Source organism: Passer domesticus, unplaced genomic scaffold (genome assembly GCF_036417665.1).
Source record: "Passer domesticus isolate bPasDom1 unplaced genomic scaffold, bPasDom1.hap1 HAP1_SCAFFOLD_121, whole genome shotgun sequence".
Taxonomy (NCBI): Eukaryota; Metazoa; Chordata; class Aves; order Passeriformes; family Passeridae; genus Passer; species Passer domesticus.
Genome location: NW_026989916.1, coordinates 77,095 through 102,175, shown reverse-complemented (window position 1 = coordinate 102,175; position 25,081 = coordinate 77,095). Strand labels below are relative to the sequence as shown.

The window sequence follows — 25,081 nt, the reverse complement described above, 5'->3', positions numbered from 1 at the left end:
CCCAGGGAGCCGTCCAGAGCAAGAAGCCACTCCTGGCCAGGGGCTGAGGTGCCCGAAGCTGCCTCCCCGCTGTGCAGCTCTGCAGAGCCCGCGCAGCGCCGGGTCCTGGGCAGCTGGGACAGCCCGGCTGCCCTGCAGCACAAGGAGTGTCCCAGAGAGAAGCTGCTGCCCTTTGCTTTGCAACTGTTTCGCAGAGTCCTGTCATTAATCCACAGAGTCTGATATGTTTTCCTTTTGTCTCCCAAATTTAACCCATTTTTTTGAGAAAATTGACTGATGTAGCTTCTGCTGGTGGTGGTGCTTTTGTCTGCAGGTGAGGGCAGGTGATTTGAGCTAAGGGCAGAGTCCACTGTTAACATCCCGGCTTTGCCACGTCAAGGAAACCACTCACAATTGGCCTGCTGGTACTGAGCAGTTTTCCTAGTTTTTGGAAAGCTTTGACCTTAAGAAACCCAACAGATTTTTCTCCATGAGGATCGTAGCAATAGCATGATGCCAATTTTTTCCACCTCTTCTCTGTGTCTTTGGTGCTTTTGAGAGTTCCTCAGTTCCCAGCAGTAATGAAAAGAGCTGTGATGATGTGATTTGAGAGCTCTGTATTGTTCCTTGCCACATGAGTGTACATGGCAAGCTGGACACCTCACTCGTGGCTCTGTTGAGTTAAATTCATCCCAGTTCTGTGCAAACAGCAGCCCCGAGGTGCTGAGGAGAGCAAGGACAGTGGGTGGGTGTGCATGCACACAGCCGGGGCTGACTGCTGTGTGGGCAGAAGGTTTTGGACTGCTGTACAACTTCACTCTCCCAGGCTGGAGGAATATATCAGATCTATACAAAATAAAAATATTTATCAAAATATATCAAAATGTATCACACAACACATATGAATTTATTATATATGTAATTTGTCATCTGTAGACTACATACTATGTATTTTAATATAGATACTGTAATAAATAGAAGATATAAAATATAGACTTGATCTTTTTCTCAGCCATTGCCTGTGGGTCATACAGACAATCTCTTCCTAAAGAGCTGCCCGTGGAATGGGGGGTGGATTTGTCCTCCCCAGGTGGTTCCTGCTTGGAGTTCTGCTCTCAGTGGAGTCCCGGAGTTTTCTCAGCAGGCCTTGGCAGTGAGTTCTGAGCCAACGTGTGGCTCTGCTGCCATCCCAAATCTGCGCTGCCCTTGCCCAGCCTGAGTGCAGGTGGGGCCTGTGCTGGGCATGGCCAGGGATTTCCATGGCCCAGATCCTGCAGGATTTCCATCTGCTCCTGGCTTTGGGTAGCACAAACCTACACTTCCTTCAATTGAATCATTGCATTTATTGCAGATAGCTACACCTGCACTAGTAATGTACAAATATGCAAAAAACCCTTTAGTTTAAAAATCAAATTTGTTTTATATTGCTACACTTGTGCTGCCAATGTATAAACATGCCAATATCAATTTAAGATCCAATTTTTTGTGAGAATCGTGCTTTGTAAATATATACAAATATCAACTTCAGTTTAAAAAATTAGTTTATTGCAACTCTACAACTCACTATACACAAATATGAAGTTTGACAATTAAATTTTTTGCACATTACTACCATGTTACAGTCCATATACAAATACAGGAATATCAATATCCCTCTCTAAAGAATCTCAGATCCAGAACTAAATAAATACAATTGTAGAACTATGCAGCTCCATATATATTTAAGTAGAAGTAAATACATATATATCCATAAGAATATATAGATGTAAATATGTATTACATATTCCATTACATATATGACATATAATACACACATAACAAACATAAATGTACAAATATCAATGGACCATTAAAAAATCCATACAACCCCAGCAATAGAACTACACAGCTCCACAAATGTACAAGTATGTAAATATAACTACAGATGTAAGCAGATCAATATACCTGCAACAATATAACAATATACATACATAGATACCTACACAAATATCAGTCAATGTATGTAAATATCCCTACACTTGTAACTATCCAAGTCTAACTCTACCCATCCATAAACAGAACCAGATCAGGAGGGATTGCAGCCCCCCATGTTCCCAGGCTCTCCCTCGGTCTCCTCCTCCCGTGCAGAGCAGCTCTCCTGGACAGGGACAGCAGATGGGACATGTGGGAAGCAAAGGGAACACTGAGTCAGCATGGGGACGTTTCCCTTGGCAGCAGCTGCACTTCCACCAGGGAAGAGGAAATGTCAGAGCCTCCCCAGGAGGGTCAGAAGGAAAAGCAGCCGAGGGGCCAGGCTGTGCTGAGCTGTTCACTTCTTTCAGGCATCCCAGTTGCTCTGGGGGAACTCCCTCATGTCACGTTATTGAACCACCTCTGCACTTACCAAGACTGTGGCCTCCAGATCAAGCAGTATTTCTGTCTCCAGCTGCTTGCACCAATGACAGGGAACGTCCTCTGACAGCGCTGGGGCACAAAGTTACCTTCCACAGCTCATCTGACAGGGCCTTGTTCTTCCTCTGCTTCCTGTCTTTCTCCTTATTTCCACTTGGAATTTTCACAGGATTTTCTTTTTCTTTCCCTTTGATCAGTGCTAAAATGAATATTTCTCTTCCAAACTTGAGTTTGTTCAGTGATCCTGTCAAGCATTTTCTCAGAAGCTTTTCTCACAGAATTGAGTGTTAATTTCAGCAGTTTTGGTGATTTTCTGTGTGATTTCTGCAAGTCTCCTGTTCATTATTGCACCACTTAGGAAGGTACAAAGAGAAAAAGGATGTTTCTGTATGTCAGTCCACTAGTGGAATATTCATGGGTAGAGAGAGTGATTAGCTGCATTTTACATGTACTCCTAAGCTGAAAGTGCAACAGGTAACTTGGGGAGAAATCAAAGCCAGATCTCTCCTTCTACCAGCCTGTATTCAAATGTAAAGTAAATAGAGCAGGCTGAGAATGTTAGTGCTCCATTAGTGCATCCATAGATTCCTGCTGTGCCTGGGAACCTGATGCTCGGAGTCTTCTGCGTTTAGGGGAACTGCATTTCAGCGAACTGCATTTCAGCAAAGAGAGTCCCTGTGCACAGGCACCAAAGGGAAGAGGGTCCCACGGAGAGTCGGCCGAGGAACGACACTCACAGCCCATGTGGCTACATGCTGCTCCCCTTTGTTAAGCAACTTTGGCACATTTATCCTTCTCTAGACACTGTCTCACGCCACTAATGCTTAATGCTCCTTGGTTCAGTAGCTGCATTCACACATGCATGTTAATTACTGATTGGCTGTCACACCATAAGCATCTTTAGCTAAGGTGTGCCAAATTAGCAGCTCCCACTTGTGTGTGCTTGGCATTTGGTTTCATCTGGGCACAATGCTCCTTCTTCCTTGATGTATCTGTTTGAGGACAGTACATGGTCTGTCTCGTTCTGGGGACAGTACATGGTCTTCAGAGTAACTCTGTAAACTGCAGACCAGATTTTCCAATTCTCACAGGAGAATGCCATGGCCTTGTTCAGCCAGGAACCCTTCTACAGTTTGTGGACCCATTTTCTGTATGGCCAGAGGCTTTTCCTTGCCACAAAAAAACCCCAACAGAAAAACAAAAAAACCCCACAAACTTTCAAATACAAAACCAAAACAAAACAAAGCAAAAACAAACAAACAAACAAACAAAAGACCCAAAACAAAACAAAACAAAACCACCACCCAAAATCAACGATAGCAACAATAGCAAAAACCCAAACAAACAAACAAACAAACAAAAACCCAAAAAACCAAACCAAAACAAAAAGGTAAAAAAAATAAAAATCAAAAAACCAAAAACCAAACCAACTCAAAGAATTACCTCAAGTAATAATAAAAGAAAAACTACTAAGATTAAGATTCATTGATTCCTTTTGGAATGTCATCCATAGAGATTCTCATTTCAGAGCTGAAACTGTACAAAAGTTATGTAAAACACTCCCAGTTAAATGGGACCTACTCAGCCCATGGAGGTCATTCCCAGCAGCAAGGCTGAGTGAACAAATCAGAGTCTAAAACCAGAAATGAATAAAAGTGACCAGGAAAACTCACTGAAGTGGCCACCAGTGCTTCCCCTTGCTCTCTTGAGGTTCAGAATTCCAGTGGCTTCTAAAGAAAAAGTGAGCCCATAGGAAATGCTCTATGGAAGGCACTATAAAGTTGCAATGCTTTCTAGAGAAAATCATATGATAGGAAATGATAATTTCAGTCCCTTATCATCTTCTTGGAAAATGCTCTCATCTTTCCACAAGTCTCTGCTGTGACCAACCCTGGTGACTTTGGATACTCAGGTACATCCTCATCAACCTGGGGACTGTGTCTTGTGTCAGAAAGCACAGCAACAAGCCACCTAAAGAAAAGTGGAAAGGACCATTTGAAGTGTTCCTAAGCACTCCTGCAGCAATAAAAGGGGATGGGATCAGTACATTGATACACCTGCCCCTGATGGAAGCCAGCCCCAACACATAAGGGACTTGGGGAAGGGAATATAGATAAGAATTTGAAGCCTCAATTTGTTAAAGCATGGAAATAAAACTTTCTAATGCAGTGTAGAGTGAGTTAGAAGAAATCCCATCAAGGGAAAGATATGTCATGAAGGGGTAACCATGAAAAGTCCTCAGTCTCAGCCCAGCCTGGGCAGCAGCACTCTGGCACGCTCTGTCAAGCAGCAGCAGCCAGCAGGCCCAGGGGAGGCAGCCCAGCACAATTCACCCCATGCCCCCCACGGCAGCATCCCTGGGGCTGCTGCACTGCAGAGCTGGAGGAGCACCCCCTGAGCCAGGCAAAAATGGACCCAAGTCTCAGGGTTTAGGAGGTGACATTTTCTTGAACTTGGCTTGAAGGAGAGCAGAAGGGCAACAACGGCTCAGGTGTTCAATCACAAAACACCCCAAGGGCTCTCAGGTACAGGGACTCAACATCGTTGGCTTGGAGACAATGGAGGAATTTGTAGAATGCTCTGCAAGGAAGAAAGGGGCATTCCCAGCCACCTTTGAGTGTTCCCAAATATTATCCTCCCTCAATCAATTTCATATCCTTTCCCTAAAGACGCTTACAGCCTTGCTGGCAACAGCTCTACCATGTCAGCTGAATGAATACATGGAGGAAACTTAGGAAAAGTCTCAAACATCAAAGTCCCCATAGGTTTGTGCTGGAATCACGATCTGTGTCTCTCTAGAAAGGCTGCTTGAGACAGATTAGTCTTAAAAATGCTAAGAAATTGACAGCATTTCCATAGGGACACTTGAACTGAATTTCCATTTAAAATCCATTGAAGTACCTTGCCTCCAACATTTCTCCAAGTGTTTTAGAAAACTCTTACAGAGATCTGGATCTTCCCTGGCTCACTGACAAGGGGAGGCCATGATCTCCAAGCAGTCCTGAGAGCTGCTTCAGCTGACAGCTTAGAGCAGCCCATGTGCACTCCTCTGCAACCCTCCAAAACAAGGTCATTTGAGGACAGGTTTGTCCAACTTCTAAGCCTTTGCCAACTTTGGCAAAGAGTTTGAATTAACAAGAATGGTCAAAAACCACCCCTACACTTATCATAAAGAATTTCCATCCACTACAATCTTTTCTTAAAATGAGCTCAACTTCATAGTAGAGGTAGTGGGCTTCCACCCTCTATTGATCAATTTCTTTCAGTGGACAAACTTAGGACTTGAAGAAAACAAGTGACCAGAAGAAACCCAATGCAAATGATACAATCAACAAGGAAAGAAGGAATTACCGATAGTGAGATTTCTTTATTGTTAAATTTCAATACTATCATCTTTCAACTTTGACTTAAACTTATTAAACTTCTTTGAACTAATCCTACATTTATAAGAAATCACCTACTGCTCAGTGCTAAGATAACCTATTGTTCTGTACTAATTTAAAGAATCCTAAAAAATCTAATCTTCTAGTTGAAATGAAAAATCCTGATTTCAGAGATGTTCCATGCTGAAGCCGATGTCTGGTGCCAGTACTCCACTCACTGCTGCTCAAATTCAGAAATGCAGCTCTGAATATGGGCCAGCTTCTTGTGGAGGTACTGGCACCCACTCTTCATTTCATAATAGCTGGGGCTACTCTGTGAAGGAGAAAGGAAAGAAAATCAGGGCATGCAAACACTTCTGCAGAGCTTAGAATCTGATGTCCTTTGCTATAAAAATGCCTTGAGGCAAACTTAGCAGTTGCCATGGCCCTGCAGGTCTGGTGTCACACGTACCTGTTGTAACTGCTGATAATCTGCTAGGATTCGATAATGCAGCATCTGCAGGAAAAACAAAGAAACAAAAATAACAAATCATGAAGAATGTTTCACTGGCACCATAAAATGCACGCTTTGGTAAAACACTAAAAGTACATTCAGTCTGACTCTATAGAGATTTTCTTCTCTGTGAGCCACCACTCTTCTGGGAGCTCTGCAAAACAAATCTCCACCTCCCAGCATCACCCAAGATCTGTAACTAAGCCTCTCAATAGGCAAGAGAAGCAGCCCATGCTCTAAGACTCTGCTTTGGACACCTCTCACAAACAGCTGTTTCTTCATAGACAGCTCAAACAGGGGCTTTTGGGCAGGGTCTTGCCAAAATCAGACCCAGCCCAAGCAGTGTCTGAGCATATTTGCCAGTTCCACAGTTTCCCTCTTCCACAGCTGCTCCCTCTGAGCAGCTCCAGGGAATCCAAAACACTGCTGTGATGAAGCACAGTCTTCATGGTTTTATCCTTCTTTACCTGATAGGCTTTGGAGCCTGGAGTCAGAGACTTCCATTGTTCCTGAAAATGTCTGAATTTCTTGATGATCTTGTCAATCTTAAAATATAAATTCCAATATTCCTCATAATCTGCATTGAAGGCATCCTTGTAGTGCTGGCGTTGCTCCAAGGAGACAATGGCTCCGTATTTTCTAAAGGAAAAAATGAGACCATTTTTCTCTGAGTGAACTCTAAGAGAACATTTGAGTGTGTTTCAATTCCATAAAACACACATATAATTTGACACCAAGCACAGGGAAATCTCAAACACAGACAACCAAGCTTTGAGTTAGTGGCTCTGGGCCTGACAGTTTTTGCTTTCAAGCTCATGTGCATCAAGAGAATGTAGTCAGGTAATTCTGGGAATCTGCCACATTTCTATGTGGCCCATTTCTAGTTCAAAATCGTTGACATTGTAGAGGTTTCCTTCATGAGCAGGTGGAGCACATTTAGAAATTATGTGCCCTCATTTCAAATGTCAAAGGAAAAACAAACACAGCAGCTTCAGGAAGACAAGACATAACTAAATCATAATCTCTTCCTCTGTAGGAAAAACTTAATTGAGTTACATGTGACTGCGAAAATTCATCTGCAAAATATTTTTGTAAAGGAATGTATTTATGGAGATGAGTGAATTTTTGAGCTACATTCTTTTCTGTCTAATGGTAAAGCAGAGTCAATGATAATATTTGATTCTTCTAGTGGAGAGCAAGTTACATCACTGACCTGGGAACTGAGGCATTTCTAATACACAAAAGGAAACAAAGCCACAAAACCAAACTCTAGACAAGTCAGAATTTACAAGAAGAAATACCCAAAGCACATCAGCTCCTAAGGAGGGAAAAACTCATTAATGCTTAAAGCCACTGTTGGGAGTCAAACCTTCTTCATTCCCTTCTCCCTCAAATCAGCAGGTCTGAGGTTTATCAAGCTCATGATAAAAATCCAAGATGAAGTGGCAATGAGAGCAATAGATGCCACTTGCTAACACTCTCACACCAATGCTTCTGCTCCTCTGGGCCTGAAGGTCTGGTTCTTATTGGATGACAAAAACTCCTTCGGCGTTGGAATGAATCCTTCATACCACTATGAGATTAATATTTACAAGCAGTAAATTGATAACAAGTTGAAATTCAGTAGTAAGACAGACAACAACTTGTGCCAAGGATGCATGCCAGGCCTGATACACCTGACTAGTATGCAGGATAATTTTGAAAAGAAAACCACAGATGCCTTTCCACATTTGGGAGGTCCCGGAGCAATGTGAGCCGGGGCCCTGCCGCGCCTGCTCCAAAGGCCGCAGCTGCCCCAGAGCCCCAGAGCTGCAGGAGGCCTGGCTGCCCCTGCCAACATCACTGCCCTGACACAAGCTGCGAGCAATTTCCAGGGCTTTATACCACACACACACTTCTCCCTCCTCTCCTGCAAATGCCATGAGGGGATGCAGCAGCACTGCTGCAGCTGAGCCTGTGCAGCTGCACTGCAGGAAGGGAGGGCCCGTCCGGGCCTCACCCACCTCAGTGTTCATCTCTGCTCTGAGCCTTGCAGGCCCAACAAAGCCTGCTCAAACTCATCCTTTCAGCACAGCAAAGAGATGGACACTGCACCCCACTGAGAGTGGCAAGAGTGAATTGCTATTTGACTCACCTCAAGTAGTCTGCTTGGTTGCTTGTTGCAGAGCATGTGGAGGCAATGGAAGGATCTGTTCTTTTTCCTGCAGAAAAGCAGAATTTTGACACTCTTCATCAGGAGATCATTAAAAGATCAAAAGATCCCCATTGGACAGTCTTGAGAAAAGTCCTTCAGACCTTTCTTTTCACAATAAATTATTCAGAAGAAGCAGTAACATTTATTAATGGGGCACACACAACCTTTTCCACAGTAGCCTGTCCTGGGGTTTAGAAAGAGGGAATGGCCACTTTATCCTACAGGTTGTGCATTCCCACAGTGTTAGCCCCAGCTACATATTTTCTCATCTATAAAACATGAGGTGTCATCTACAGAGCCATTCAATTCTTGCAGCAACAGATGCAGCTTCACAAAAGACAACAGCTTGAGAGAGACCAACATTGATGTTCTAACAAGAAATGAAGAAGGAAGCTGAGTTCTTCTCACACCATGTTTTATCCCCACTTCGCTGCCAGTTCCAGAGGCCCAAAGTTTGGAGAAGTACCTGCACTCTTGTCAGCAGGAAAGCCAATTCCATTCTATTGGGCTTACTGGCACTAAGGCTCTAATGACCTGCAGCCAAAACCGATTAACGTGGCAGGATGGGGTTGGAAACAGCTCTGCACTTGTGAATTGCCCTTTGGCTCTTTCCAAAGGCATTTGGGAAGCATTGCACACATAACCTCAAAGCCCACTTTCCAAAGAAATGTTGAAGAACTACAATGATAATAAAAAGAGCTGCCATAAGGAAAAGACAGCAGAAACAGGAAGGAACACTCAGGATCTTGGAAATCTCTGCTTTCCACTTGAGGTTTTGTGCCAAGCATCAAAGACCCAGAGGATCCTTTATGTTCCTTATGAGCTTCCATTGCCCTTATTTACACAAAGTAATCTTGTTCAAACTCAGCCATTCTTGCCAATCTTTAGGCCACCTAAGCTTTAATTTTTGAGGAAAGAGCTGTCATGTGATGTTCCATTTGCTTTTGTTGATTTCAGTGTTCAAACTATTACATGGTATAGCAGAAATATAAAAAGAAGTGTAAATATAATAATAAAACTGGACAGAAATACCAATAGTCAGAGCATGTTGAATACAACTTGCCTTTGCTGTGAGCATTTCATTTCCAAAAGTGCATTTGCTCTCATGGCTCAGTCCACAAAAAAGCTTCAGCCTGAGCCCCAACTTGAAACACAGAACAGATTTTTCCTTCACCAGCTGGGCAGAATTTTGTTACTGCCTCCTGATAAAAGCTGCTCATGTGTTTATGGATTCAAGCAGAAATCCTTCCAAAGGCATCCCAAGGTTTGCAGGTGCTGTGTGCATGTCCAGAAGAAATGTGGGAAGACCATCTCAAAGCACCTGTCTCTGCAAGCACACCAGCACTTGCAAGAGGCATCTGCACACTCTAAACCTGCCTCCAGGCTAAACCCAGCTTGGAATCTGCAAGATCAACCTCCAGAAGAGACAAGCCACAGATTTAACAAAGCAACTGAACTCTGCCCTACTGCCTGTGTCCCTGTCATCAGAAATCAAGTGTTCTTTATGCCTTTATCTTTAGCTTTTCAACACTGTTTTCAGTCTGTACTACTTCCACAGCTTTTGAAGAAGGAAATTCTGCAGCTGGGATGGAGAGGAACTCACAGCCTCATTCAAAGTAGATCTCCAGGAAACCACACCCCAGGTTTTGGGCTTTTGGTGTTTCCATGAAAAGGCTGAGTTCAGTGAAAAACCATGGCATCACGGAGATTTGACTGTTTCAGTAAACTAGCCTGAAATCAATGTGTGACAGGTTTGTGCATTCAGCATGCAGTCTTGGAAATCTGCTGATGGAAAAAGCGGTGTCTCAGTCAACTGTCAGTTTACTAGAAATCAAATGGAAAGAAATAACCCATTCCCTGTGGTTTTGTAATGCCTGGCTCTTCCTTTTAATCAGCTTCTCCCAACAGCAAGCAATTTCACATTTCTTTGTCCTCGACTGGTTTTTGCATTATTTAGAGGGAGAATTTCTAAAAATTAATGTCATTTTAGACAAGGTTCCAGCAGCACAGGTTCTGGGCTTTGCTGTTGTTGTCTTTTAAAGCAAGAGATACAATCTAATCTAACGGCAGAAAAAAAAAAAAAGATTCTTGATTTTTCATGACCATACAGCAGGGGTAATGGTAGAGCAGTGATGTAGAGCAGTGCCTTTGTGTATCCAGAGCCAGCTTTCAAAGCTCCCTTGTCACAAGGTGCAAGAGCACAATTAACTGTTTCCAAACACTGTCAAAGAAGGATGTTTCCATAAGATGAGCCACCACAAAAGGAATCTGTGCTTCTGAGAGAAGCACAGATGGCATGAAGAAAAGCACTAAGTCTTGGCCTAGCAGAGGTGAAGGTTTGGAATTAGGACACCAGACAGAAACTCCACTGTAGAGAGTGTGGGTAAGGAGAATCACTGCTTCCACGGCTTCTAGCCCAAGATGTGGGGACAGCTGTGACCATCCTGTGGATACCCCAGTCTTGGACAGTAGAAAGGTGGTACCTCCAGAGAGACTTGGGGCCTCCACCACCGAGAAGACAAAGGGTGAGGAAGGACCAGCTGGATGACAGAGGGCCCATGTGGGGATGATATCTTCCTGCTGAATGTCTCTCTCTTCCCCTCACCCTGCCTCTCTTCCCTTATTTCTTTCCATCTGCCTAGTTTGTGTTTACTGTTCAGTAATATTTTTACTGTTGACTGTGGAAATAGGTGCACTTGCACCTTAATTCAGGCAGAAGCTTCACTTAATAACCAAATCTTTACACCACAGTTATGCACACAGGAGTCAGGGAAACCAGCACATTAATACCTTCATCAAAATCCAAGGGATGCAACTGCTTCAGCCTCCCCAATTCATTTTTCTTCCTGTTTGAATTGGGGATCTCCTCTGCACCCTGGCAGGCGCTGGGATGACGGAACACTGAAATTTCTCTGGGTTTTGCACCACATGGGTGCAGGGGGAAATGGAGCCAAAACTTGGAAGCATGTCCAAAAAGCAAAGGGATGTGGAAGGCAGAAAGAAGGAAGAAAAGTGGCCACCAGCTGCTGCCTGGACATGACTGGGCTGGTGACCAATTCTCCTCTTCTTGCTCATCACAGGACTGGTCAAGTCGGAAGCCAGAGGCCGTTTCTGCAACAATAACAAAATAATTAGTTCATGAACTTATGAGTAGGGTCAGCTTTTGCTCCCATTCTGAAAAGGCAGCATTTCTGAACTGGCCAAGGTTGAAAACACATCTTTCTTAACTAAAAAGAGCATTCAAACCGGCAAGTACTGCAGGTAAATACAGGCTCTATCTCATCCCTCCTTTCTCATCTTAGCACTTAGCAAGTCCTACTTCAAGTCTGGAGCTAAAATGCTTTGGGAGAAAGACATTCCCATTCAGGAGCTCCATCAAAGTCTTTCCCAAAAGGGAAGGTCCCGTACATTCACATCACAGCTTTTACATCACCAGCAAGTCTGCTAAAATTTACCATACAGTCCAGAATAGTAAAAATGCACAAAATACCTGAGCAGGTCTTGCTGGAGTGTCTCTCTCAGAAATTCCCAGAGATGTCACTTGGCTGGTGTTGGTGGGGTTCTGAGATGGAGCTGATTTTCTGTATGGATGATCCAATAGTTCATGTTAAAAAGCCTAAATATCAACTGTCATAGTTCTTTCCATGCAAGGAAAACAGACCTTCAGTATCAGGACTCAAAGAAACAGCATGAAGCTGAATTGAGGGAGCTTTAGGCAGGCTATCATGAAAACATTCATGGCCCAGAGGGTGCTTGAGCACTGCAACAGGCTCCCCAGGCCAGTGGTCACTGCAGAAAGAGCTCAAGAAGGATTTGGACAACTCTTTGGGCACAGGGTGTGACTCTCGTGGTGTCTGTGCAGGACCAGGATCCTGGCAGGTCCCTGCTACCTCAGCATATTCTAAGAATCTTGGCTTCATTTCCAGGGCTTTTTTTTTCCCGTTCTCTGAACCACTGAATGTTATCTTCAAATTCTCTCTGTCTATGTCAGTGTAGCCAGGCCAATCAGTCTGAAGGGTTTGAAATAGATGTTCCTTCAGACTGAAGGAATTCTCCTTTGGATTCCACTTGGCTACCTATGGGCAGACATTTCAGAAAACAAATCTTCATTATGGTTGCTGCATGCACACTAGAGAAATATGATTGTTCCTGAATTGGGTGTGAGCACCCAATTTGGACTCAACAATATCTTTTTGCACAGAGCTGAATTATTCCCCTGCCACATGAGTTTTAAGCCATATTAATGGTTCACCAATTGGAAACAACCAAGTATCTCCATTCATATCCAGCAAGAGTTCCTTAAAAAAAAACGCATTTAGTGGTTTAGCCACAATATGTAAGGAGAGGGGGTCATGGTACCCCTGGTGGATGGCACCTTCTTCCCTGAGAGCCAATTCCCTTTGCCCTGCCCCTTGCTACTGACCCTGCACACACCCCTGCTTAAACCTTGTGCAGAGGACATGGCTCATCTTTTGTCTCTGGTTCCCCTTTGGCGTGCTCAAATAAACCTCATTGGAAGTGACCTTATAAAAGGCCTCTCTGTTTCTCTGCAGCTATTACTAGTTGTAAGAAGCAACTCATCTGTACTGCAGAGTCACCAAGGCCTTGGTGTGCTTTCCTAGAGTGCAGGAATCTGTGCAGGGATTGAGGCCAATGCTTAGTATTCCAAGAGTGTTTATCAGCTGGGCATTAGCAGTGACAAAGTGCCTGCTACTGGAGGAACACGCAGCAGAGGGGCTGCAGGCTTCCTCCTGAGAATTGCCTGCAGGGCAGTTCTATCTGGAAATGCCACATGGATGTGTCTCTTTGATGCATCTCCCTAAGCATACAACTAAAATATCAAACAGGGATTGTAAAAAAATTGTGCTGGTTTTCTTCTTTTGGGGCACTTTGAAAACAACACTTCCTATCTGATACCTCGGGATTGTTCTAACAATGTAATGTTTTAACTTTAAGGGCACATTGAAAAGACCTCTTCCTCTCTTATTTGTGCTGTCAACTGATGTTATCTTCCAGGAGGTCAGGCTAACCAAAATGTAGAATTCTTATCAAACCCAAACTGTAGAAGGAACAGTAGAAGTACAAACAGTCATAAAAACAACACCAGCATTAAACCAGTCCCACAGACAATCAAGTTCTGGGAAGTATTTTGTCCCCAATGACTGGTGACAAGTCAGAGGTCTAAAGGGAATCCAGGAAGCCAAGTGTTCTCATCAGTTTGGCCAGACTAGCACACACACCTTCACAGAGTCATTGGCTGGGTTGCAGCCTTCTGCTGCTTGCAAAACAATCCCTGCTTTTGTCTTCACTGCACAGGGAAGCTCAGGCAAAGCCCACCCACTCCCAGCTGCCCTCAAAGGCAAAAGGAATGCCCCAAAGTGCTGCCTGGCTGTCCCCGAGCACAACACTGGCTTCTGAGGGAGTTCACAATGTCTGTCTGACACCAAAGGCAGGAGGAACATGTGCTCCAGGCCATGCTGAGGCACACACACCATGCACTGCTCCATCAGACAAAGAACACACAGGACGTACTCAGCAGCTTCAGGCACCTCCTCACCAGCCTGACAGCCAGCCCGCTCCCACAGCTCCAGCCTGGCTCTGCAGGGAGCTTCCTGGGGGACCTCCCTCCTTCTGAGACACAGCTCTGCCTTTCCCATTCTCTTTGGGCCTGCTGTGCCATTCCTGCCTTCCTCAAACCTGCACTCTGGTAGCCTCTCACCTGGCCAGTCCTTTCCCTCATGGCACAAAGGTCTCTCCAGCACTGTTTACCAAGGGCCAGCATGGAGACAAAGCCACCCAGACAGACAGAGCCCAGAGAAACAGTGCCCATAAGGAGTGCAGAGCAGCCCAAAACAACACACAAGCTCTCTTTTCACACCCTTTGCCTTTTGACTGCCTCTGCTTCGTACCTCTTCTTGGTCAGCTTGCATGGTGGCAACTTCCTGCTTCATCTCAAGCAGCCTTTTCTCCTGCTCCTTCTCTACCTCTGCCAGGAAGTTTGCCCCTTGTGCCAGCAGCTGTTGTGCCTCCAAACACTGCCCTTCCAGCTCCTGGTGAGGGGAGGAAGACACTTCCAATGAAGTTCCATCCAAGTTCCCCAAATAATCAGTGGAAGCTTCATGCCTCACACCACCCCCCACCTGAAAATGCACGTCAGTAGTGACTCTGTGCCCTCCAGCAATGCTGTCCAAACCAGAAATTCAGAAGGAGGATCAGCAGGTGGGACAAGAGGAGATGCCACCTTCCTTTCCTGCTCTGATGGCTGCCTCTTTCCCGGCCCCTCTCTCCTCTGGATTCCTACGTGCTCTCAGAGGCTCTGTTCTCCAGTGCTGAAGTGGTCCTTGTCATCTCCTTTGCTTCCTGCATTCCCTTGCTGCAGGGATGGCAGCAATCAGGCTGTCAGAAGAGGCTTAAGAGAGGCTCCGCTGATTGCAGAAATGGATGCTGCCCAAAGGGAAAAAGAAACAAAACTAACCAAATTAAAAGAGACAAAGGAAAAAGGAACCATTCTTTTCCAAACTGAGCTCCTAACAGGGTCGAGCTGGATTCCTCCAGCACCCAGAAATACACAGACATGGGACTGAGGGCACCAGCAGCACATCTGCCTTCATGTCCAGCATGCTGCTGTCACAGACAAACGCGGCCCAGAACTGCACTAGTCCATTCCTCATGGTGCCGTCACTTGCTGGGATTTTTGTCCTGCTGTCACTGTGGGATTGCTGCTTGCTGTCCTGAGGATTTATTCCTTTCAGGAAAGTCAACAGACTTATTCAGGCACCTCTTTTCTACAGACATGGGCTCTTTGAGTGTCCAAGAGAGATGTGGGGCATAAAGCATCCCTCAAGAGACTCCCAAGAGCTCTGAAAAATGTTGATCCCACGTGTTGATCTCAGGAAAGCTGGACATTCAGGTTTTCAGCAGCAAGCCAGGAGCAAGGACACAAGCAGCAGGGTGCAGATGTGCTCAGCTCTGGCTTGCAGGAAGAGCAGTGTCTGCCTCAGCACACCCCACTCCCTCCTGTGCTGGCTGGCATCTTCCTTCACAGCAGGCACAGCCAAGGAAGTGGCCCGGTCACCAGCTCCTTGTCTGCCACCAAACCTGGCAGCAAAGCCACAGCCATTCTCATCTACTTGATGGGGCAAGGCAGCACATGGGGCTGGCACAAATCCTGCACAGCTGTGCCTGTTTGGCTGGCAGAAACCTCCAAGGGTGGGCCAGGAGGGACAAGCTGGGTGCTCTCGGATGCTCACAGTGAGCTCCACCCCAGCTCCCCCATTCCCACAGACCAATCTAAAACCACTTGGCAGGGACTGCTTTCATTGTGTTCCTCAAGCCCCCATCCCCAGCATTGCAATACTTCAGTTCCTTTGCTACCAGGCAAACCTGAATACAGCACCTGAGAGCAAAAGAGGGACACAGAAATGACCAGAAGGTGGGAGCTCTCCTCTGAGGAAGGGCTGGGAGACTTGTGCTTGTTTAGCCTGGAGAAGAGCAAGCCCCAAGGAGACTTTTCAATAGTTTCAGGGGCTTCTAGGAAAGTTGGGGACATATCTTTTAGCAGGGCCAATTGCAAGAGGACAAGGAGGAACAGCTTTAAGCTAAAAGACACTCAATTCAGATTGGCTCTGAGGAAGAAACTGTTTGTGAGGAGAGTGCTGGAACACTGGCACAGGCTGCCCAGAGAGCTGGGAGGAGCCCCAAGCCCAGCAACATTCAAGCTCCGCTTGGATGGGACTCTGAGCAACCCGATCTACTTGAAGATGTCCTTGCCAGTGGCTGGGGTTTTGGGCTAGATGACTTTCACTGGTCCCTTCTAACCTCAGCAATCAAGATCCTACTTAGTTTTCATTTGAAAAGCATCCAGAGCAGAGATTACTCTGTGGGGGGCCCATCTGATTCCCTGGAGTTTGGCCAAGGAGCAAACCCTGGCAGGGAACAGCTGTTTGGCCTGCAGCCGCTTTGCCTTGTACCTGCAGAAGTTCCTTGGCAGAGCCTCGCCTGTCCACATCCATCTGCAGGCAGCAGCCCAGAAATTCACACAAGCCAGGGGGTAGCCTGAGCTGGTGCAGATTTGGAACCCCTTGCTTGCCTATCAGGTAGCTGGCCTGAAGCAAAAGGAAACATGAGACTCTACGTGATTCTTCCATATCCTTCAGGGCTCACCTAGACCCCATCTTTAAAACTCCAGTCTGCAGTGGCAATTTCTTGCCTAGCAGATGCTTAGAGATGAGCCTTGTCTCGCAAAGGAAAAAAGGCCCCAGTGCAGCCCCAGCTATTCCAAGCTGCACCAGGTCTTGCCTTGACAGCTGATGTGAGCCCCAGGGACCTTTTGAGAAGTGGCCCTTGCTGGAAGCACTTCAAGCTGTGGGAATGGGATATTCTCTAATGGACTCGGAGCAGAAGGACACGGCTATCTGAGCACATTTGCACCTTACCTTGACACTGGTCTCCTGCATATAAGGAGCCTCTCCTGTGGCCATTTCTATTCCCACAATGCCAAGGGACCAGGTGTCCACTTTGGGGTCGTAAGGCTCTCTTCTCACCACCTCGGGTGCCATCCAGTAAGTGGTCCCGACCATCGACCTCCGTTTCCTGTGCTCAGGGCTGAGCACAGCACAGAGGCCAAAATCAGCTGAGTAGGAAAACAAACACTGCTTCAAGTAGGAAACCAAGGAAAAGGGCTTCTCACTCTCAGTCCCAGAACGCAGTGCTGAATCCAGCTGGAAAAGCAGCTGGGCTCTCCTTGCTCAGGGCTGCAGCCAAGGTCATGGGCAATTGCACAGCTAACAACCCGCCCACGATTCCCACAAAACCTTCCTTCCTCATTCCCCTGAACGTTTACACTGTAACTCTCTCCCTTTGGAAGGAACACCCACAAACCAAAGTTACTCTGGATACCTGGTTGCTCTCCAGACCACTCAGCACCTTCCAGCTGCGGCCTGGGCTTGCGCAGCGCTCCCTGCACTCTCAGCAGCCACTGCTGGCACCCGGCAGCCTCTCCAAAGCAGCCCCACACCGCCTCCCCGCAGCGCTGCGCCTCAGCAGGAATACCCACCCAGCTTGACGGAGCCGTCCCGGCCCAGAAGGATGTTGTCACTTTTGATGTCTCTGTGGATCACCTGCTTGGCATGAAGGAAAGCCAGGCCTTGCAGGCACTGCCAGGGGAAAAAGAAACAGGAGGCCAAGAGTTAGCCTGATCTGATTTCATCACATGCAAAAGGAGGCTGCTCCTGAAGATTCACAGATCTCCAAGGAGCAGTGAGTGCTGGCAGGAGGAAGAGCTTGCTGCTGCAGCACTAGGAGAGCAGGATCTTTCCAAGGGAAGGCATATTAGCATTGGAGGGGGAAGCATCAGTCAGTCGTTGCTGGAGACTGTCCCCTGCAAAGCCAGTCAGAATGAGCACTGCTGCAGTGGATGCGCTCTCCCCGTCCGGACGACAAACAACGGTTTGCCAAAAGAGGAAAACGTCCCTGCCTTGGATACCAAGGGGATCACTGTCGGGCGGGAGACTGGAGGACAAGGGTTCTATGGCTGCCTCGACAGCAGACTTGGAAGTAGCTCTTTTGTCAGTTTGCAGCAGCAAGCACCATGCTGGGTGCCATGCCATCCTTTGGAGTGGAGACCTGTGACAGATGAGTCTCTCTTTGGCTTGGCCTCTGGTTTAAAACTCTCACAGCAGCACCTTTGCACTTTCAGGCAAAGAAGGCAGTGCAGAAAGGCTCTGGGCAAAGGCTTGGGGAGGCAAAGTGCAGAACAGAAAATAAAAAGGAAAAAGAGACAGAGAGTTCAATGATGGTGGATAAGAGTGAAGAACAGAATACAGGAAGGGCAGGGACACTGGCAGGCAGTTCAGTCCAGATGCTCTTTCTTCTCTGAAGCAGAAGAGCAGCACAGAAAGAAAGCTCTGAACATGGAATCACTCACTTTGCAGTGCTTTCAAAGGACTAGCCTTGTCCAAGCCATCCCAAGCACAAGCAGGACCCCTTACCTCCCGACACACTGTTGCTATGTGTCCTACAGCCATCCTTCTCACGGTGACCACATCAGCTAAGGAGCCTCCATCCATATATTCCAACACCAGCAGGACAGCCTCATCCACAAGGTAGCTGCAAGAGGAAAGCAACAGCGTAGAGCTGAACGTGCACAGCTAAATTGCTGTGGGGAAGAAAAGACTACAGCTGAGTTTTGTTTCCAGGTCACTGGTAAATGAAGATGGAATCAAATGAAGACACACTCCACCTAGGCTAGCCAGTGCCTGCCATCTGTGCCACCTAAAGGAGGAAGGCACATCCATGGAAAAGGAGACGGCTTAGGTGGCAAGCAGGGGAAAAAGGAGGTTTAGTGAGGAAAAAGATCAATCTGGAAGTGGACACATCCCAGCAGCTGCTTCATCATCTTCAGACACAAATTGCCCCATTCCCTCCAGCAGCAAGGAGACACAGTTTTCACAGCTTTTACTAAAGGCAAGTGGGTGTGCAGCACTGCCAACACCCTTTGGAAAACCTTGCAGAAAGGACAGTCACAAACAGGAAAATAATTTCAGACCTGGCAAATTATGTGTCTCCTAGCCTAGTCTTTTGGCATGCAAGGCTATGGAAAATAGTGGGAACAGCACAAGGTACATAATCTCTGGCATGTTTTCTCCTCCAACACTTGGAAAAAATCATGCCCCAAACCAGCAAAACCACATGCAGCAAGTGAACATACAGGCTGCTGGCTTAGTAAGAGAGCCAGGTTTCTGAGATCAATCTTCAAGCTGTTTATGTCAGGAAGCATTCATGGGGACAGAATGCAAACTCCTCCCATGCCTGGTGCAGGAGTGGATTGATGTTCATTGAAAGATCCATTTTCTGCCAGTGGCTAAAGAGCTTTTAAATCTTTGCCTTGCAAGTATGGAAATGAACGTTCCCAGAAAATCACCAGAACTACTTACCTTTCTAAGTAGCTGACAATACTGGCGTTCTTATTTTCTCTCATGAGCAGGATTTCTTTTAATATTCCCTCACAGCCCTGGTGCTGGAGATAAAGTTCCTTTACAGCCACCTACAATGACATCAAAAGCTCTTAGGGACAGACATGACCAGAGCCTTTTTCTCCGGGCACTCACGGGCCCGGATGCCTTGTCACCTCGGATAAAAGGGACTCTAAACCATCAACCACAAAGCGCTGACACCACCCTCTGCACCCGCAGGCTTCTCAAATAGACTTTGTTTAGCACTACTATTATCATTTACACACGCTTTGAAAGCCAAAAGTAATTTTTCTCCTGTGAAGAGACGGCTGCCAATTCAATTGTGTGCCAGAGTAAACACATACAAACACGATGGGGAAAATGCTGTCAAAAAAGAACTGCAAAGTGACTCAAGGTAAAGTTACAATCCCAGCACATCCTCACTTCTTCAGTTTGGCTTTTGCAACTTTGAAGAACAATCTTTAGACTTGAAATTATTGAATGGGTTTAAAAATGAATAACCCTTTCTGTGGTACACTATGGATGTGCCCCAGGTTCTAAGCACAGGGCTCAGGGCTTTTGGACGCCTCTGAAACCTCCCTCCAAGTGCAGTTCCTGCGCACAGCTCTGCAGCTGGATAAGGAACTACCTTCTCTAATTCCTTACTATCAAGGAAGATGGAATGTATTTCCTGAGAGTAAAAAAGGAGAATTCAGGACTTGGAACTTCTAGCCCCAAAGAGCAGCAAGACTCTCCAAGACACCACCATGCCTGGTCAGAACAGAGAGCATCTCTCTAGTGGAACACAGGATCAACACAAGGTTGTATTATTTAAGGCTCTTCATCAACTTCTTCTCATTCATCTGTGCACGTGTCTCTCTGTGTCTCTGTGTGTGTAGGTGTGTGTGTATGTGAACTAGGTTCCCTAGGACTGAAAGGCAAAACTGTGCTCCAGACAAGATCTCTCTTTCTGAAGGGCTTGCATTGTATTTTCCAACTGAATCACGTGATAGAAAACAAAATATCTGTGTCTGATCCTGGGCTTAAGAGGAATTGGGCTGGAATGATGGCTCTTGCCATCAGCTAATCTATGCACATTTATCCAGTAAGTCCAAGCTAGCGTGTCCTCTGAAAGACACCACGGCCATCCTTGCATTCATTTAGGTAGGTAGGAAGGACAAAGTCTGTCCCAAATGCATTTTGCAGCCTGCCTCTAGACAGACTGCTTCTGCAGAGCAGCCTCTGCAGCAAAGACAGGCGGCCCAAAGCTCTGGCCACAGATCACATCATAGGGAAAGCACTCAAGAGCTGCAAGATCTGCATGGGCACTCACCGCTTGTCCTGTGGCAGTGTCGAAGGCCTTATAAACAGCTCCAAAGCCCCTAGAATCAGAACAGTAGCAAGAACAGAGAAGTTGTTCAGTGCTGAGGAGCAAAAGGCAGCCCAGGCAGGAGCTCTCTGCTGCCTGCAGTGTCTCTAAAACACTGGGCTTTGTCTACTCTTCAGCCAAGGGCACAGCAGCCCAGCAGCCCTCTGCCATGCAGAATGTCCAAGAGAGAAGCTGGCTCCCACAGGAAGAAAAAGGGCTGCTAGAATTCTCCAATGCACACACTAGCTTATGCATGTGGGGGGGTTTTCTCTGCCTTTTTCTTCTTGTGTCTGTGCCTGTGACGTGCCTTTCCAGGCAATGAAACACACAGTGCTGCTGGGCCTTCTCACCGCTCTCTTTTCATCCTACCTGCCAAACTCAGGCAATGCCACACAGCCTTTCTTATTTTCCTGACCACTGAATATTGTTTCCAGAAAAATACTACTAAGAAATGCTACTGAGAGCTGTTATCTGACAGCTATCTGGTGGGAAACAACAGACAAAACCTGCTCTCTCAGGTTTTCCTTCCTTCATGAGTGTGGCCATATTACTTTGAATCATACAAAACCATGTCTCCTGGGAAAATAGGCAAACTGGTGCCCCATCTTGGAGGGACAGGAGGGCTTCCAGGTCCTGCTCCTTGAGGCAGCCAAGACATTGTCAGCATCCAGTTATCTTTGATGATGCCTTGTACTGCCTCAGTAGTGAGACAGGGACAATCTGCAGCCAGGCTCTGAAGATGCTTGCAGCTTGCCTGACTCCCCACATGCTATTGCACCACCAAAACTCCTGGCCCGTGGTTCTGTACTCCTGGCTGCACTCACCCACTGCCAAGATGTTCCCATCCAGTGTACTTCTTTTCTGGATCTTCCACACTCACCACACACCCTGAAAGAAACAAAATGCAAGAAGCAAAGTTCAAAACAGAGAGATTGAGCTTGCAGGAGATCTGAAACCCAGCTCCACTCTCTGGGGCTCTGAGCAATTTGTGGTCTTTTAGCTAATGATAACATCAACAAGAACAACAACAGCAGCCCCAGCAAAACAGGCAGCTCTGCACAGAGTCTGATTCTCCCACACTCCTTTGCAGGGTTGCCTTGAGGGGAAACTAAGCCCATGGAAAAACCATCAGAGCAGACAGAAATCAGAAGACAAACAGGCACCAAGGCAAGTGGCGGTCATCTACAAACGGGAAGGAGGGCTGAAAAATCAGGAGTCTTCATTTTCTTGGGAAGAAACACTCTTGGGAGATTCAGCACAAGGTTACATACTTCCAAAGATTCAGTGCACCCTGGGATCTGGAATGAATTTTTATCAACATCTGCTTTTTTTGCTGAGCAGAAAGAATATTGCAAAGTGAATTCCAGGAGAGGAGGGGATGTTCCCTTCCTCTCAGCAGTTTGCCTAAAGAATGCCTTGACATTTTCAGAGAACAGCAGCTCATGCTACATCCAAGAACAATGGCTCTAAGAATTAGAACCCTTTTCATGTAGGAGCAGGCTAAGTTCTGAAGACCACTTTGCCCGTTCCTCATTTAGTGAAGAACTACAAGTGCTGGTCTTCAGCCTGGGCTGCAGCAGCCACTGGCACTGGACTTGGCCCCTTGAACAGCACCCACGTGCCCCATCTTCCCAAAGGGCACAGCCCAGACGGGTCACAAGGACAGCGCCGCTCCTCAGGCGCTGCCGTGACACAGACACCTGCACAAAGGAGATGCTGATCCTCTCACCAGCCCAGGCAAAGCTGCAGCAACGGGGCGGCAGCTGCAACCCCACAGCTGAGGAAGGCTCCAGCCCCTGCAGGCACAGCAGCTGTCAGTGGCAGGGCAGGATGACAAAAAGCTTGGCAAAGCCCACGAACGGCCACTGACAGCCACTGTCAAGAAGCCAGAGGCACACCCAGCTCTGTTACAAGCTGTTGACCCCACTCAAGGTAGAACATGGTTGTCTTTATGTTCAGACCCACGGAGGAGTCAATCAATCCACCTTTTGTCCCAACAGCTGATGGCAGACACTGAGTAAACTGGGCTCTGCTCTGTGCCTGACCCGTTAGTCCCTGACAGCACTGCACTGGCAGCTCTTACTAGTTTAGTAAGAAGCAACTCATCTGTACTGCAGAGTCACCAAGGCCTTGGTGTGCTTGTGTTCCTCGAGTGCAGGAATCTGTGCAGGGATTGAGGCCAATGCTTAGTATTCCAAGAGTGTTTACCAGCTGGGCATTAGCAGTGACAAAGTGCCTGCTACTGGAGGAACACGCAGCAGAGGGGCTGCATGCTTCCTCCTGAGAATTGCCTGCAGGGCAGTTCTGTCTGGAAATGCCACATGGATGTGTCTCTTTGATGCAACTTCCTAAACATACAACTAAAATATCCAACAGGGATTGTAAAAAAACGTCCTTCTTCTCTTGAGGCACAATGAAAACAACACTTCCTATCTGATACCTCGGGATTGTTCTAAGAATGTAATGTTTTAACTTTTAGGGCACATTGAAAATACCTCTTCCTCTCTTATTTGTGCTATCAACTGATGTTCTCATCCAGAAGGTCAGGCTAACCAAAATGTCGAATTCTTATCAAACCCAAACTGTAGAAGGAACAGTAGAAGTACTAACAGTCATAAAAACAACACCAGCATTAAACCAGCCCCACAGCCTATCAAGTTCTGGGAAGTATTTTGTCTCCAATGACTGGTGACAAGTCAGGAGTCTAAAGGGAATCCAGGAAGCCAAGTGTTCTCATCAGTTAGGCCAGACTAGCACACACACCTTCACGGAGGGATTGGCTGGGTTGCAGCCTTCTGCTGCTTGCAAAACAATCCCTGCTCTTGTCTTCACTGCACAGGGAAGCTCAGCAAAGCCCACCCACTCCCAGCTGCCCTCAAAGGCAAAAGGAACGCCCCAAAGTGCTGTCTGGCTGCCCCCAAGTACAACACTGGCTTCTGTAGAGATCCACAATATCTGTCTTGTTGCCATGATAATTTAGGGAAAAAGCCTCTGCTAGGATTTTTCCTGTCCTGAGGGGCTGAGAGCCTCAGGAAAGAAATGTAAACAATGGCTATCTGCTGCTGTGGAATGCCATGGGTGCATCTTCCATTAGTTCATGTAGATTGTTTTCAATCAGTGACCAATCACAGCCACCTGTGCCAAGGCTGTGAGCAGTCACAGGTTTTTGTTATTGATTCCTATTCTATTCTTGTCTTTGTAGCCTTCTGATCTTCTTCTCTCTGTTCTTTTAGTATAGTTGTAATGTAGTATTTTAGTGTAATATAATAAACCAGCCTTCTGATGAAAATGGAGTCAAGCCTCGTGTCCTCGTCCAAAGGGTCGCAGTTTAAACAAGAGAGCCTCTCACTGGTTTTGCTTTCAAACTAGGACACAAATCCATCTCTTTATTTCAACACAGGAATGGGCCATTGCCTACCCTGCAAGCGGGAGTTGGAAGTGGGGGGAGGGTGGGGTGGGGTGGGGTGGGGTGTCACCTTCAGTGTTGCCTAGAGGGCAAGGCCAGGGGGCTCAGGGGCAGGGGAAGGGATGTGTTGGTCTCAGGAGGTGCTGGAAGGTGCTGGGCTGGTCCTGGGGTCCCTAGCGGAACTCAGGTTGGCTGGGATGGGACAGACGGAGAGAAAAAAAGGAATGAAGGCTGCTTGGGGAGGCCAATGGGGAGAGCAGGTCACAGTGGGATCTACAGTGTAAGAGGTGGCTTCGTCGTAGACGGTTGTTCTGGGGTCCTCTTCACAGAACACTTGAGAGGGCTGTCCAGGCCGTTACTGCTGCTGGAGAAGCTGCTCACGCTGTCGGTGTGAGGTGCAGCCACTGTCTTCCAACTCCTGTCCCGAGGTGCTCCTGTGCAGAGAGGAGGTGGCTGAGGCCCCAGCTGCCAGTGGCACACAGGGACCCTCGTGGACAGCAGGGCCCAGAGCTGGCAAGGCTCCCCAGCACGGCTGGAGCTGCTGGCACAGCTGGGCCCAGCTGGACAGCTGCCCCTCAAGGCCCCGGCCAGCAGGGCACGGCTCTGGGCAGGGTCCCTGGCCAGGAGCAGGCCCCAGAGCGCCTCTGCCTTTCAAGGGCAATCTCAGCCCTGCTCTTTCTCCTCCCCACCTCCCTCTGCCTCTGCCCCGTGCCCCTGGGGCTGCTCTTGGCCAGGCAGCCTCAGTGGGAGCCAGCACTGGCTGCAGCCCCAGCGGGCCCCCCAGGACAAGGCCCAGCAATTGAGAGGCCAATGGAAGCACTGGGCAGCAGCAGAACCCTCAGCAGAGTTATTTGGACAATCATGGACTGGCCACAACCCCACTGCAGTCTCAATGGGAATGTTCCCTGACCACG

At 47.1% G+C, this 25,081-nt stretch overlaps 2 protein-coding genes and 1 long non-coding RNA gene across 3 annotated transcripts; all 3 read right to left on the bottom strand.

Moving 5' to 3' along the window:
- Positions 1-5,797: 5,797 nt before the first annotated feature.
- On the bottom strand, positions 5,798-11,680 carry LOC135291792 (RNA polymerase II elongation factor ELL2-like). Its single transcript, XM_064406051.1, has 6 exons — positions 11,638-11,680; positions 11,231-11,551; positions 8,381-8,447; positions 6,714-6,885; positions 6,205-6,249; positions 5,798-6,066 (listed from the first exon to the last, which is right to left on the bottom strand). The coding sequence occupies exons 1-6, from the start codon at positions 11,678-11,680 to the stop codon at positions 5,968-5,970; spliced, it is 747 nt and encodes a 248-aa protein (XP_064262121.1). The 3' UTR covers positions 5,798-5,967.
- Positions 11,681-14,578: 2,898 nt separating this feature from the next.
- LOC135291799 (serine/threonine-protein kinase PAK 3-like) lies at positions 14,579-19,391 on the bottom strand. The gene is made up of 5 exons (XM_064406054.1): positions 18,430-19,391; positions 17,496-17,595; positions 16,876-17,072; positions 16,411-16,545; positions 14,579-14,884 (listed from the first exon to the last, which is right to left on the bottom strand). Exons 1-5 carry the CDS (start codon positions 18,505-18,507, stop codon positions 14,840-14,842), a joined length of 555 nt encoding a protein of 184 aa, XP_064262124.1. The 5' UTR covers positions 18,508-19,391; the 3' UTR covers positions 14,579-14,839.
- Positions 19,387-22,061, bottom strand: LOC135291800 (uncharacterized). The gene is made up of 3 exons (XR_010354501.1): positions 21,586-22,061; positions 20,726-20,774; positions 19,387-19,484 (listed from the first exon to the last, which is right to left on the bottom strand). It is a non-coding gene; the product is annotated as an uncharacterized LOC135291800 (long non-coding RNA).
- Between the last annotated feature and the right edge of the window lie 3,020 nt (positions 22,062-25,081).

What these genes read in the sequence shown, in the direction of transcription:
- LOC135291792 (XM_064406051.1), bottom strand. Translation starts at nt 11,680, where the DNA reads ATGCTCTTTTTAGTTAAGAAAGATGTGTTTTCAACCTTGGCCA. An exon ending in TGTGTTTTCAACCTTGGCCA is followed by an intron (nt 11,552 to 11,637) that starts GTTCAGAAATGC and finishes TTATTGTTGCAG; the next exon opens with AAACGGCCTCTGGCTTCCGA. An exon ending in CAGGCTCCAAAGCCTATCAG is followed by an intron (nt 6,250 to 6,713) that starts GTAAAGAAGGAT and finishes TTTTTCCTGCAG; the next exon opens with ATGCTGCATTATCGAATCCT.
- LOC135291799 (XM_064406054.1), bottom strand. Translation starts at nt 18,507, where the DNA reads ATGGATGGAGGCTCCTTAGCTGATGTGGTCACCGTGAGAAGGATGGCT. An exon ending in TAGCAACAGTGTGTCGGGAG is followed by an intron (nt 17,596 to 18,429) that starts GTAAGGGGTCCT and finishes TTCCCCTGGCAG; the next exon opens with TGCCTGCAAGGCCTGGCTTT. An exon ending in GGACGGCTCCGTCAAGCTGG is followed by an intron (nt 17,073 to 17,495) that starts GTGGGTATTCCT and finishes TTTCCTACTCAG; the next exon opens with CTGATTTTGGCCTCTGTGCT.